General features: G+C 39.0%; 3 protein-coding genes across 3 annotated transcripts; 2 read left to right on the plus strand and 1 right to left on the minus strand.

The window, feature by feature from the left end:
- The first annotated feature begins 1,225 nt into the window (after positions 1–1,225).
- On the plus strand, positions 1,226–4,407 carry prdx5 (peroxiredoxin 5). The gene is made up of 6 exons (XM_029519334.1): positions 1,226–1,511; positions 2,655–2,789; positions 2,878–3,009; positions 3,561–3,599; positions 3,680–3,744; positions 4,063–4,407. The coding sequence occupies exons 1-6, from the start codon at positions 1,416–1,418 to the stop codon at positions 4,166–4,168; spliced, it is 573 nt and encodes a 190-aa protein (XP_029375194.1). The 5' UTR covers positions 1,226–1,415; the 3' UTR covers positions 4,169–4,407.
- A 665-nt stretch (positions 4,408–5,072) lies between these two features.
- On the plus strand, positions 5,073–9,425 carry banf1 (barrier to autointegration nuclear assembly factor 1). The gene is made up of 3 exons (XM_029519256.1): positions 5,073–5,161; positions 6,057–6,220; positions 7,330–9,425. The coding sequence occupies exons 2-3, from the start codon at positions 6,095–6,097 to the stop codon at positions 7,474–7,476; spliced, it is 273 nt and encodes a 90-aa protein (XP_029375116.1). The 5' UTR covers positions 5,073–5,161; positions 6,057–6,094; the 3' UTR covers positions 7,477–9,425.
- A 1,719-nt stretch (positions 9,426–11,144) lies between these two features.
- Positions 11,145–13,823, minus strand: gng3 (guanine nucleotide binding protein (G protein), gamma 3). The gene is made up of 3 exons (XM_029519496.1): positions 13,706–13,823; positions 12,755–12,854; positions 11,145–11,273 (listed from the first exon to the last, which is right to left on the minus strand). The coding sequence occupies exons 2-3, from the start codon at positions 12,851–12,853 to the stop codon at positions 11,145–11,147; spliced, it is 228 nt and encodes a 75-aa protein (XP_029375356.1). The 5' UTR covers position 12,854; positions 13,706–13,823.
- Positions 13,824–14,227: the final 404 nt, after the last annotated feature.

Below are 14,227 nucleotides of genomic sequence, written 5' to 3' on the forward strand. Positions count from 1 at the left end.
AGCAAACAAATGAATATAGATGCCTGGATCGAGCTAGAGCTTTTAAAACTTGTGATTTTCATTAGCATACTGATGTTTTCGGTACGGTGGGTTAGGGTGAAGGCAGGGTCATTTGCAGTGTCACTGTTCAAATATACAGTCATTTGTAGTTTCTATTGAATATGTGTGCATTAATATAAATGAGCAATACAATAAATTACCAAACCTCACACATTTCCTTGTATAGCCACAGTGTACATTTAACATTGCCAGTTATAATAAAGACTAGCTACTAAACGTTATATTATTTAGAAGTTCAAATCAATGTTTGTATTTTGAAAGACTATTTAAATGATTAAATTCTATTTTTTACTCAATTTACTGTTGTTTGTTGACACTGCTTTATTTTTGTGCGTGATATTAGCTGTGAATTTGTGTGTAGGCTATTTTTTCCCATTTAGATAAGAAAAAAAAGTTTAATGTCCTTGTCTAAACATGTCCACATAAAAATCACTGTGAAAAAAGTGAGATCTTCCACTGTCTGATGCAACAGAGTGGATTATTGTAGGTGCTTTGTGCTGTGTAATAAAACGAACACACCACCACCGCATACCATTGGTCTCATCTCTCCCTGTGGATGTTTCATGTTTGTGTGTGTGGTTTTGTATTAGGTGGAATGGAGACAGTGTAGTGAAGACTGTTGAATCGTTCAACTTCACGGTTGAAAGTTTTGAAAGTTCTGAAGATTTGGACACACTTAATCTGAGGATGAGGTTGTGCAAAACCTGAATGCTGAAAATTCACTGAGAATGGACGATGAATGATATGTAAACATTACAGTTTATCTCTATGTATCTATGAAGCTATCATCCTCTTTGGCTGCAGATGTTAATTTTGGAAATCACAATTAGATCCTTTACTTTTAAAGACAGTCCTAGTCTTTTTTTGTTTGTTTGCAAATAGATGAGCTGCAGTTAAGACATTGAATAAGCTAAGAAAGAGCAAACAATGATTTACAAATACCAATAATAATGTTACAGCAAGAATGCAACTTTATTTATTTATTTATTTATTTATTTACTGTAACTTCCACCATTATGCAGGTTTACCTTTAAAGATACATAGATGGAAGAATAGGGAGGTATTTGAATATCTTTGTGCGGGCTGCCTCCATTTGGAGTTGATCATCTGCTCAAAGTTATCAATCACTTTGACAAACGCGACATCAGGCATGTGACTTCTAGCTAACAGATGGCGCAGTAAATAAAAAGATTTAAGGCCCAAATCTGGACGCTGGGTTAAATCCCAGCAGCCACAGCCACTGTGCTAACTCTGGAAAGTTGGGGCGGGAGACTCGCTCCGTGAACGCACCTGGCACGGCCCTCAAACCTGCCGTAAGACCGCGACCGCCGCTGGCTGTTCCGACGTTAGCTAACATGCTGTCCTTTTCTGCCGCGCTCTGTAAACACACCCGGGCCGTCCGGTGCGTAAGGCTGCTGCACGTCTCTCCCACCGTCGACATGCCGATTCAGGTGAGAAGAGCGGGCGTCGCGTGAAGGTTAGCTGTGACTGTTGCGTCTGTAAATGCAGAGACAGGAGGCTGTCGGTATATTTTCCCCTAAAGTATCCAAACTGGCCGGTTTTAACCCCGGTCGGTCTCTGTAGCTCTCCGAGCTAACGGTTGCTATGAAGCGTCGCCATGGCGGCCGCTGGCAGGACGTTGGTCAGTTAGTTTGTCTTCAGCTTCCTCCATCGGGAGGACCGACTCCGGGCAGGAGGCGACCCGCCAGGTGTGCACATACACCTGGGGCTAGGGCGGGCGGGCCACCGGCTGTCTGCCAGGGCACTGGAGGGACATTGAAGCCGCATTAAAAGGCCTCAGTGGAAATGAGAAAAGTCACTGCTGTGTCTTAGAATCTCCACATGGTCGTTGTGTATAGATAACTGTGTGTGAAGGTAACTTAATCATTTAAGTAACTAATGAACTTACTCAGCGCAGCCCATTAGTCAGTTCATTAAATATCTTTAAATGCAGAACACTGTGAATGTTTCACTGAAACATTTATATCAAAGATTGTTAGAACCTTTAATGAAGAATATAACTGTAATAAATGCGTGGCCTATTAATCCGCCACTGATACCTTAAATAACATGAATATTTGCGGCCATTTTGACATGAGGCCTGCCTCGGTTTGTGTTGATGTGTCGCCCTCCGGTGGCCCCGGCCCACACACATCAGCCTGAGATCATCCGATCCGCTCTTCATTGGCTAAATCACCCGTTCCAGTCTTAAGTATTCATGGCAAGCCCAGTTGGAGTTTGCTTATTTTTATAATCCTAGTATTTGCTTTAAAGTACAAATGCTCGTTTGATCTTTGCACATAAGAAAATGTGCATATCCTGACTGTAAATTCAGAGCAAAACATTAACGTTAATGCTCTTTTTGCAAAAAAAAAAAAAAAAAAACATTGCCAGGTTTTCCTCTAAGTTCATCAATAATGCTGTATGCTGTACATAAAATCTGATCTAATGGTGTCCTCATGATGCCCGCAGTGAAAGAATTGGTGCGAAATCCTGAAAAAGTGATCAGGAAAAGATGTGGTAGTGAGTAAAGCGAGGCTCTTTAGTTGTTGCACTTTGAAAAAAGTAAGTCAAATCTAGTCAACTTCCACCAGGTTGGTGAACATCTCCCTGCTGTGGAGGTCCAGGAGGGGGAGCCAGGAAATAAGGTGGCCATGGATCAGCTCTTTAAGGGCAAGAAAGGAGTCCTCTTTTCTGTACCTGGAGCTTTCACCCCTGGTTGTTCCAAGGTAAGTAAACACAGTTAACTCGTATCTGTTCATGTGTTGTGACCAATGGTCTTTGTGTCAGTTGGTCATATATTGGTTTTGTTTTCAGACTCATCTCCCAGGATTTGTGCAGCAGGCAGAGAACTTTAAAAGCAAAGGTATACAGGAGGTGGCATGCATTTCTGTCAATGATGCATTTGTCATGGCTGCATGGGGAAAGGAGCATGGAGCAGATGGCAAGGTATGGACTACAGCTTTTGTGTGAGCAGGTTCTGTGAACTATGAAATAACATTAGACCTACTGCTGGAGACTCTGTATATGGGAATTACATTTGGAATTCCCATTTATGTCCTTCTTCTGTATTCAGTCCAAACAACAATTGAAATTATCAGTGTGTACTAGATTGTGTTAAGTGCAATGTACTGTAGTCTTCCTGATATTATATTTGCACTATTGCATTTGTGATATAAATTCAGGATGTTGAAGAACAGTACCATGGCAAAGCACTGAGACCTGTTCATGTTCTTTTATGTGACAGCCCTATTTCACTATCCTTTCTCTTGATCAGCTTTTTACACACAGGCTGAACTCTAGTATTTTTTTTTTTTTTTTTTTTTTTTTCGACATGAGTTGGAAATGCACAGACCTGTGTCACAGGTGACAGTCCATAATAGAACAAAAACCAAGCATTGAATTGGATGATGCTATGACTGTAGACCCTGAGACAAGAGGACTCACAATAACAGATCAGATCTTACGAGGGCTGAGCTAACCGCTATTCTCTGCTGCAGGTTCGAATGCTGGCTGATCCTACTGGAGCGTTTACAAAGGTACAGTTATTGATCGGGTATATTTAACTTTTAGTCAAACTGTTGAGACTGTGGGTATTGATGAGTCTTTCTCTGTGCAGGCAGTTGATCTGTTGCTTGACAGTGATCAGATTGTGCAGGCCCTTGGGAACAAGCGTTCCAAGAGGTAATAACTCTTGCCTATTTCAGTTTCACAGTAATAGATTGATAGAATGTGTACTTTTTTCATCAACTGAATCTTAATGTACTATATTAGTGGATTGTACACATACATACTAGGTTCAGTTCATTTTTAATGCAAAAATAAACTTTTTTTCTTTTCCTTTTATCGACTCAATAGTTATTGTTATAATATATTTGTTCTCTAAGGTGATGACTAAGTCAGATTACCAAAGTCAGAGTCAGAATCTATATTATTCTGTATTTAACCATTAGATTTGAAGTCTGAAATTCAAAACTAGTATGCACTTCATCCCTTTTGCAGATATTCTATGTTGGTGGAAGATGGAGTCGTGAAGAAGGTCAATGTGGAGCCTGATGGCACTGGCCTGACTTGTAGCCTGGCTCCCAACATTCTGTCTGAACTGTAGGCTTATTCAGAGCTGAATACATCTTTGAGTTTCTGTCCAAGTTGCACTAAAAAACCCAATCCCAGCACCTTCAAGCTTCCTCCTTCTCCCAAAGATGGCTGCAAATGTGATTAAAAAAAATAGAGCTAGAAAGTAATGAATAACGCACAATTATGAAAGCTATAACAATCAAAGGTCCTTGCATCAACGTCTGTATACGGTTACTTGTGAGTAAATAAATTTCACCCTGAAGGCAATAATTAAAGTTTTCCACTGTCATTGTATCTGTTATGTAAGAAAACTTGCCCTGTGTTATATTCATTTCATGTTAAGATTGTCACTACAACCAAGATACTCAAACCTGTTATTAGTATGCAAGCATTATTGGCCATCTACTATAACAGACTATTAAAAACTTGTGTTAAGGTAATGCTACCGTGTACTTTCATTGAAAACAATGTTAAGAAGTATAGCAAATATTTTTTGATACAATACAGGGCTGAACAATTTATCAAACATACTGTTGAAATTGGCATACAGCAAAGTGTATTGTTGGATTTGTAGGTGCTCCATTCAAATGATCATAGATTCAAAGTTTCAATGATAGGAAGTCTGCTTTCCCACCCCATATCATTCATCCTCAACACAAACTATATCCCTCACCACATAAAAGGATTAGCTCAGTAGAACATGTTAGCTTCAGATATTAACTGACTAATTTGCAACATTTAACTCTAGAGGTCTAATCTTTGTTGTAATCTTTAATTGTCAGAGTAAATTATGAGATAACGTAATGCTGAACAGACGTAAAGTTATTAGTTCCCAGCGGTGGGTTGGCTATCCTGTTAGTCTGCACTCAGGGAGAAAAACCCATGGGGCCTTTTCCTATGACGTCAGGGCGCAAGCGACACGCATTGCATTGTGGTCGCCGGCGGCATCTGGTCAAACATAGAAACTAAACGGCGCCTCTTCAGGCAACTGCGGCAATATTTAGCAAGGATAAGACATTAAAAGGTAAGTGAATGTACTTTATAAGTCGGTAATATTTACTGAAGGCAACGGTAACATACGATGATAACCAGCAGTGCATTTTAAGAATAATTAGCCAGCTAACCATAAATCTATATTACCTTTCACTCAGTTAGAAGGCGCCCGGATTTTAGCCACTGGTCTCCCATCTTCACAACACAATTCACAGACTGCTATGGCGAGGTTAATGGCGTTTATTTATCCAGAGAGCCTCCTTGTTGACCAGCAGTGGTTACACCAGGGTAGACAGACGATGTTGCTTTCTAAAACTCGTGGAGCTTAGCTCTCTCTGCTAAAGTTGTTAGCACCGGAGCTCAATTCGCGCGTAATTCAATCTTGGGGCCGACTCGTGCTGCTGCTAACGCGAGCGCATCGAGTGATATAGCGGCGCAATGCAAATATTACCATCATCTACAGACCGGGTTTGTGAATTATTAACCTTTGCCCGCTCGTTTGTGGTTCTCGTGTGATTAATGTTAACATTTGGACGCCGATTAAGAGTCCGAATAAAATTTCAATGTGTTCAAAGGGATTCTTCAGATTAACAGTGAATCACTTTTGGTGTATAGAACGTACACAGCGCGGTCAATAGGTGACCTAATGGGCCAGTGTTTACTGAAAATGATTGGGAAAAGACGAATTTCAGCATGGAGAAGAACGTGAACCCTCCATATTCACTCATGCATCCCCTCATCAAAGAGGTGTAACCCCCTCTTCTGGTAGTACAAGAAAAACGTGTCCAATGACTGTATATAAAAGCAGCTCCAGCTGCTACATTTTTATCTGATGTAGATAAAAATAGCGTGCAGGGCTTACCCTCAGAGCTGTCTCTGTTCAACTAAAACCACCTGTTTAATTTTTTTTATTCTTTGTGTTGCAGCTCACTTGTTGGTGATCTGTGACAGCCACAAAGCAGCCATGTCGTCGACATCCCAAAAACATAAAGACTTTGTAGCTGAGCCCATGGGTGAGAAACCTGTGATGGCTCTTGCAGGCATCGGAGAGGTCCTTGGCAAAAGACTGGAGGAGAGAGGATTTGACAAGGTGACACACTTAGTTTCACTTTTAGCATGCAAATATATGGCACATACAAGACAATGAAAAATACAGTGTCCACAGCTGTCCCTTCTCTCATCTGTAATATTGATGTTCTCTGTGTAATATCTTTATTTTCTTGAAATTAATAATCTAAATAAAGAATGAGAATGCCTCATAAAACAGTTGTGACTTCGGTACAGATAACGCTATTCATCCCTGAAGGGCAATTTTGTTTCTACTGTCCGAGGACCACATATGATCATTCACACATCATAATTTCCGAGTACCCAAGCAAGCACAAAATGTTGTACGAGTGTCCAGAAATAGACAGGGCAAGACAGGGAGCAGAAGAATATACTGAAAACAATGTGCTGAAAAGAAATGCGATTAAATAGGATTAAATAAATAAAATTAAAAGGATAAAAGACTAAGAAGTGCCCAGAAAGAATAAATAAATAAATAAACAGAGCCAATGTGGATAAGAATATTCAAATCATCTGAATCGTGCAAAAACAACCAATTCAGTTCAACTCTGTTCAACAGTTTAGTTGCCCTAGCCCTTCAGTGTAATTCAAAATTCAAGTCTATGGGGCGCGAGTAAAAGATTTGTGTGCTTGAGTACACACCAGCTTATGACTTTCATGCCACCAAATTAGAAAAGGTGATCTTGCTTGCAGGAATGCTGCAAGCAAAGATAACTGGGTTGACAGGATTTCTTTTGAGTGATTCAGAGAAATGTGACAGTTGAGGTTGAGTTCCTACAGATAATTAATGCTTTTTAGGCATTAAGATTTGGCTCTAGAGATAGGAATGCTGAATTAGGTTGAGTTGAACAATGCACAATGTCAACTTGTGTTTCCATGGTGATAGTGAGAAAATGCCAATGTGAGAGAAATGTCAAGCTCAAAGCCTATTTTCACTTTACTTTCAGTTTTCAGACCATCCCTTTTTCTCTTCTCTTCATGTATTCGTATCTGGAAAGGGCTAAAGAAATGCTCGCCAGTGCTGTTTTACAAGTTCTTATTAAAATATCAGCTGCTTGACATGAGAGCCATTGTTGTGTGACATCCTTTTAACACTTAGACTTTCCATTATATTCCTCCATACCTCCTCAGGCATATGTTGTCCTTGGCCAGTTTCTGGTGCTAAAGAAAGATGAGGAGCTTTTCCGGGACTGGCTGAAGGACACGTGCGGGGCAAACTCCAAACAACAAGGTGATTGCTATGGCTGTCTCAAAGAATGGTGTGATGCCTTCCTATAAATCATTCGATCATTTCCCACTTAAGTTGGAGCTGCATCATACCTCATCAGTGATCTTGACTCAAATCAGCTACACCATATGTGTGAAGTGGCACTGTATTCACTGAGGTTTATAAGCTGAACTTCTTTTTAAATAATGCAGAAAGCTGTAACTATTTCTCAAATCTTGCAACCCAAATGTAACTCACCACCTTCTCCTGGTCTTTAACGTGTAGCCTGGCAGCTCTTTCTGTGTAATTTTGTATCTAATATGTAAATTGGGTGAATAATCACAGGATGTGGCAACTCTATATGTCTTTCTGTCACAAGCATTTGCTCAGCCGATATATTGACTTTGTAAAAACACAACAAATAACATTATTGATTTCTTTGCATTTGGGTTTGTAGTTCAGCCATGTCACATATCCTGCATGCGCATAAACAGGATAGTGATATTGAAAACATGAATCTAGACTTAATGAAGTTTTACTGTTGTGTTTGACAAGCCAAGATGTTTGCTTTATACCAGAGCTGCTTATATTCATAATATTCAGTACACCTGTGATCTTTGTAACACAGCATGTATATCACATTTTAACATACTACATACTTTTTAAGATCAAGTTCAACAGTTGGTTCTCTGTTTAAACATGCTAGTGTTACAAAAATGTTCCTTATGTTAATTTTCACAACACATTTTCCTTCTGTAGAATTTGATGATTCAACAGCATTGTCCTTGCAAATATTTTTATTCTCCTATTGTTGGCCTTTTTGCCCCATTAGACTGTTTTCAGAGCCTTAGGAAAGTTGTTATAAGCTGCATTTTGTGCATCACATCACAGTTTATCATGTATTCTTGCATCCACCAACAAATGTTGACAGGATTTTTTTTGAAGGAGTCAGTTGTTTGAACTGTATCAAATTGCTTTATAATGAATTTGACTGGCTTATGTAATGCAAAAAGTAAACCTCAAAAATTGGTTACACTGGTCTTGACAGAAACCATTTCTTTTAAATAAACATTTTTAACATGTAATAAAAAGGCAAAATAATCAGACTCTCATGTGTAGTCTTACTCAAAGAAGGACATGTATATTATTTAAAGATGATAATCTAATATGCTCAAAACAATGTTGAAAAGGTCTCAGTCTGCTGATGAGACTTAGTCTGACAAGTGCTTCAAGGCCACAACTGATGAGTGGCATTGAGATAACAGATCAGGGTGATGTAATTGTTTGGCATGATTAAATGGTGGCCATGATCTGGGGAAAATATGAATTCTATTTGGCTTTAAGGGAATCATCGGAAGCCATCCTAATTGATCAACTAGCTTTAATTCGTCACGTAATTCCCTTTTTGTTCATTTGACAGATAGATCCTTTATTTTAGCCACAGGGAAATTCTTTTGTTACAACAGCATTAACAAATAATACAATAATACAAATTAACAGTTTGAAAATTGACAAATTATTGGTGTCTTTAGATGCTGTCATGGTATTTGTCATGGTAACTCCAGTAGAAACTGATTTTGTTTCTTGCTAAAGAAAAGTGAGGTACACATTGTAATAGTTCTTTTACTTACAAATAATTGGTGTGTTATTTACATCTGAACAATAAAACTGAAATTAGTTTAATTAGGAAAGAACATCACCTACACTTTGTATTTTCTAACTTCAACAAGCCTTTTTTCATATTACCTTTGACTGTATTTCAAACCATAAGGGTGTCTTAATGTAGGCAAGGAGAAACACTTAGTCGGCCAAACTTCAAGATCTACAGTGGTGCATATCTAGGCTGCATCACCTCATATACCACTCATTGCTTAATGCTTGTACCCATCAGTCACCAGCTAACTGAAGATGTAAACATTGTGTAGCAGCTCCTGGCTGATGTGTTTATATTTGGCTGTGAACACTTCAGTTTTTATAATGTTCTTATTAAAGAAAATAAAAGGAAATGATTGGTATGCATGTTTTTTCCCCCGATATGTTCACTACAGATTCCATTTATCAAATAAAAACACAAATCAGAGTCAGTATTTGATGACAGGTTTTATTTCAATGCTTGACATTCCATGTTTGTTATTTTATTTATTTCTCTTTTGCCAAAGCTCCAAATTTGATATTGGCATGACTTTAAAAATAAATTGATCAATTTCTGAAATAGTCCAGAGCAGGTGCTCCCAAAGGTTTCACCATGTGGATGATAGCTAGAAGAAGAGCAGTTTCCTTTGTGTAGCTATGATGTAACAGAACTAAACAATTGCTTGTGCTGTAGATGGAGAAACAACCTTGAAGAAAGTGAAACCTTATTTAAAATGGAAAGTCCCTGGTCATTTTTCATCTGCTCTCATTTTATATCAGGAAGTAGGGATGTTATGTTTGACTTGAAAGCTCTGACACACCCCTCTGCTCTGGAGAACCTCTCAGACCTGATCTGTTGGACTGAATGATGACGCACACCTGTCGACAACAGTACAATAAGACTAGCGTATTTATTTATTTTTTGACCTAAACAAATAGAAAACTGTTGCTGTGACAGACTCATAGTAACCAAATAGCTGATTTTGTTTCAATGGCTTAGATTGTAAATGATAAAACCATCTCCCCTGGAATGTTCTTTTCATTTGGGTCTGTGTGCTGTTGAACTATAAAACCTTGATATGACAGTGATCGGATGCTCAGAGTTGTTGCTTAAGTTTCACAATAGCACCTATGCACACGCACACATTTCCACATCCACACTACAGCAACAGTATAGAAATGCGCAAAATGCTGAGATCTTAAATAAAACTTTGAAAGAAATTGATTATGTTTATCGTCCACTCGTAAATAGTCGTGTTTGTTAGATACAAGTAACTGCCAAAACAGATGTGAAGACAGTGAATAAATGAAAAACATTATAAATACATGGGATGCAGCTCCAAAGGAAAATCTAAATGTTAATGATAATGCATTTTGTACCCAGATTTACTTATAAATAATGCATTTCTGTGCTGATGGATGATGGATGTCATAACCTGCATCAACAAATGGGAACAGTGCCATTTATGGGAAATGCCATACTTAATTACCTAACATAGGCTTGTCTTTTTCTCACTTGTCACATACCAAATGCATGTGGACAATGTATCATGGGGAGAACTTGCTGCCCTGACCGATAAGAGACATGTAGCACCACCATCATTCATAGACCTAACGTGGGGATATACAGTAGCTTTCCGCTGAAATGTTTCAGATGCTGCAGGGGCCATGTGATTGACTGGTGGAGCCTGTTAAGACGGTTGATGCTCTGAAAGTCCTTTTTGGCAGTTACCTGTATTATATATGAGCATGAGATGTACATGGTTTTTTGAACCTGGTGATAGCTGTTCTTCAAATTTCTTTTCTCTAGACTTGTGGTCTTGTGTTTTGGGTCTTGATCGTGAAAACTCTCTCTCCTTATTCACTGAACGTTTAGGTTTCAAATCCCTGTGATATTTTGTCTTTCCCCTCTAACATTGAGACAGATGTTAGTAGTTCAAGAATTTAGTTAAAGACATTTTGTAGATTATGTACTGTACATCGGCAGCTTTTATGCAAGGTTACTGTAGTACATTGATGTCTTATTTCAATTGGAAGTACATGTACACACTGTACATACATGTACATACTGTACAGTTGTACGTTTAATAACAATCCCTGATTTGTCTCAAAGCAGAGCACAGAAGAATTTCTTCTCCCTGAAAGGGTTCTCTGAGGTGGGCACAGGGGTGATCAGAGGGTCGTCACAGGCATGTGCGTCACAGTATGCCATCAAGTCGGCCGCTGCCTTTGATACCTGGAAGTGAGGAGTCGATGAGTGTCATTACATTCATTATACATTTCTTCCAACAATTCTTTATACAAATATAGTCTCGGTTCATCATTTGATCGGATTCATCCCTGGTCAGAGGTGGAGGAGCATTAAAACCACCACCTTTAAAAGCCAACAATTTCTTCCCTTTGATTATCACAGATAAAAAACAATCAGCTTTGTTGTCTTTGTTTGAGGAAGTATATTTAGGATATCCTTGACTATGGATCCACTGCTGGAAGAATTGATTAGTGATCATTTAGTTGTAGGTAAACACTAACATACAGTGTATACGGGGTCACACTGTCATAAAGATCATTTCAGCACTGTTTTAGCTCCAGTAATGATGGGTTCCCCACATTATTTGGCATGTATTCATTCCTGTGCTTCTCTGATGCCTGTGTATGTCCTGTGAACAGTATTATAATATCCAATACAAATTAAAGCATCCATTTAAGAGCGCTCACCACTTCATTTTAGACACAGTATTGCGTTTTAAGCCTAAGCCTGAAGATTTAAATATTTCTGAGACATGGCTAAAAATGAAACATTAAAATCTGCTCAAAACCAAACATGTAACATGATCAAATGTTTCTCTAAGAGAGCTAGATAAAAACAAAGAATTACAATGTGTTTAGTTTGACATGCTAAGGTGCTGTATAAATAATACAACCAAGTAAAAAGATGAGAGGATGAAACTTGATCTGTTTGAAGCAAACCGGATGTCTGTGTTTGTGATGGTATCACAATACAGGAGTAGACACAGGAGAGGACAAAAATGAGGATGAAATTAGAGATGTAGCCAATAACACAAGACTAACTGAATGAAAATTAAATTAAAAGTTTTACATCTGGTGGCAAAATATGCTATGTCTAAAATATTTCATATGTTGCCCTGTGTTCCACTTTTATCAGTTTAAAAGGTCTGGTACTGGATGTAGAACTTGTCAACACAAAAAAACCTTCCTGACTGCTGAGCTTCTGCTGAAGGAGACTTTGTGTTTCTCAACTGAGCGTGTGGTTCATTCAAACAAGCTTGAAGCCCTCTCCTGTTGTGGGAACAACAGCTTAAAACAGCACTCTCAAAAAATATAGTACTCACATTCACAAGATTTGTTCTTTTCTTAGTTTTTGTTCTGCTGAATTGCTCTCTTTAAAAAGGGAAGCTGCCTCTGCAAGGTGTTTTTGATGCCATCAGGAATGTGACAGAAACCAATACCATTTGGAAACTTTCCAGTTGGAAGCATGGACTTGAAGTACATCTGAGAAGGTCACTGGTGCTTTTCTGCAGCTGCAAACCCATGTGGATGATGAAAGTTCGTTCGATGATGAAAGTTCGTCAAATTTACCTTCACGTACAGCACGTACATCTTTTCAGACAGTCAAATTCAGGCTGAAAGCATTATCTGCTGTTTTTACCTTCATTATGCTTTATATCTGAATTTGAGATGTTGGTCTTGTCTTACCTTTATCCTGCAGAAACTAGCCTCGATCTTCAGCTGCTCCACCAGCTTCCTGGCTTGGCCGACACTCATGGTGCTGTTCACTGGGGTGTCTCCTTTCATCCTAGACACAAACACAGCATTATTTCTGGATTTGAGCTAGATGAAAATACATCAAGAACATTATTTTATTGGCTCTTTGTCTTTTTATTCTAATCAAATAAGTTTTTTTTTTTTATAATCTGGTCATATCTATTTGCCCTAAAAATACACTTCTAACAAGTTCTAACAAGCAATAAAGGTGAAATTTTGTGTTCATGCACCCAGGATCAGTGACAGCAAAATAAGCTTTTCAATTCTCCATTTTCAGTGGCTGATCAAATGAACTATACTGTATGAGTGAGTTAGACAAACCTCTTAACACTGTCCGCACTATTATGTAATATATGATAAAAGCAGCGTGCAATAGCTCATTTATATGTTCGGCAGTTTTGGGTGCAAAGCAAGCATGAGGCCAGTCAGTTGCTAAAAATGAAATATAGATATCGGTCAATATTATGTCATAGAATTGGCACAGCGTCTATATTATGTCATCATGTATAGAGGCAAAAACACAGTTTGTTTTGTTTTGTTTTGTTTTGGGTTTTTTTTTTTTTTTTTACAAAAGAATCATGTAAATTGGGCCAAACGGTCAGATTTATTGACCATGGCCCACAGATTCTCCCCCTACGATCCAGAATAACCACATAGATGTCAAATGTAGATTGAAATAAGCACTGCAGCCATACGGACATTCATAAAATGATGAATAAATATGCACGTCTGAGAAAAACGTGCTACAGAAAGGAAATAAATCAAGTCAAGTGGATGTCAACAGGGAAAAACAGGAGAGCAGCAAAGGAGTAAATCTGTTTGAACCATTCTGGACCTATTGTCTTTTTCCTTTTCCCTCCATCCTTCCCCCTTTCTCCTTACCCGTATTATAGTCCTCTTCAGGTGCAATCTTCCCCCCTCTTCTCTCTCTGTTTTCTCCCCTTTTTTTCTGCCTCTCTGTGTCCCTCTGTGAGCTTCTGTTTGGTGGTATCAATGTAGCCGGACCCCACCCCTCACAGACAACAGCCTGGATGGTACCCTGCTCTGTACAGCCCAGTGCACTGCAATTCTGCCACAATGAGCACTAGATTTGTGGTGGATGGATAGCATCACCCCCACTGCAGTGAGTGGTACCTGCCGGACAGAGGGAGGGGGAAGCCACTGATGAAGCTTTTCTGGTGAGGGTGGATTGTACCATATCTGCTGGTAGGATGCTGGGGCCAACTAGAACCTCCCAGGTTTCATTCTCTGACCTGGAGCCATAAGGTTTATGTGGTGTATAGTTTAGTCTTTCACTGCTAAAACACAATACACACAGCCTTGGCTGTGACCTCCAGCAGCCCGAACCACTGAGTGTTTTCGTGTCTTTTGTGATGCCCACCCTCTCCTCTGTTGCTATGGGGA

Source organism: Echeneis naucrates, chromosome 14, assembly GCF_900963305.1.
Source record: "Echeneis naucrates chromosome 14, fEcheNa1.1, whole genome shotgun sequence".
Taxonomy (NCBI): Eukaryota; Metazoa; Chordata; class Actinopteri; order Carangiformes; family Echeneidae; genus Echeneis; species Echeneis naucrates.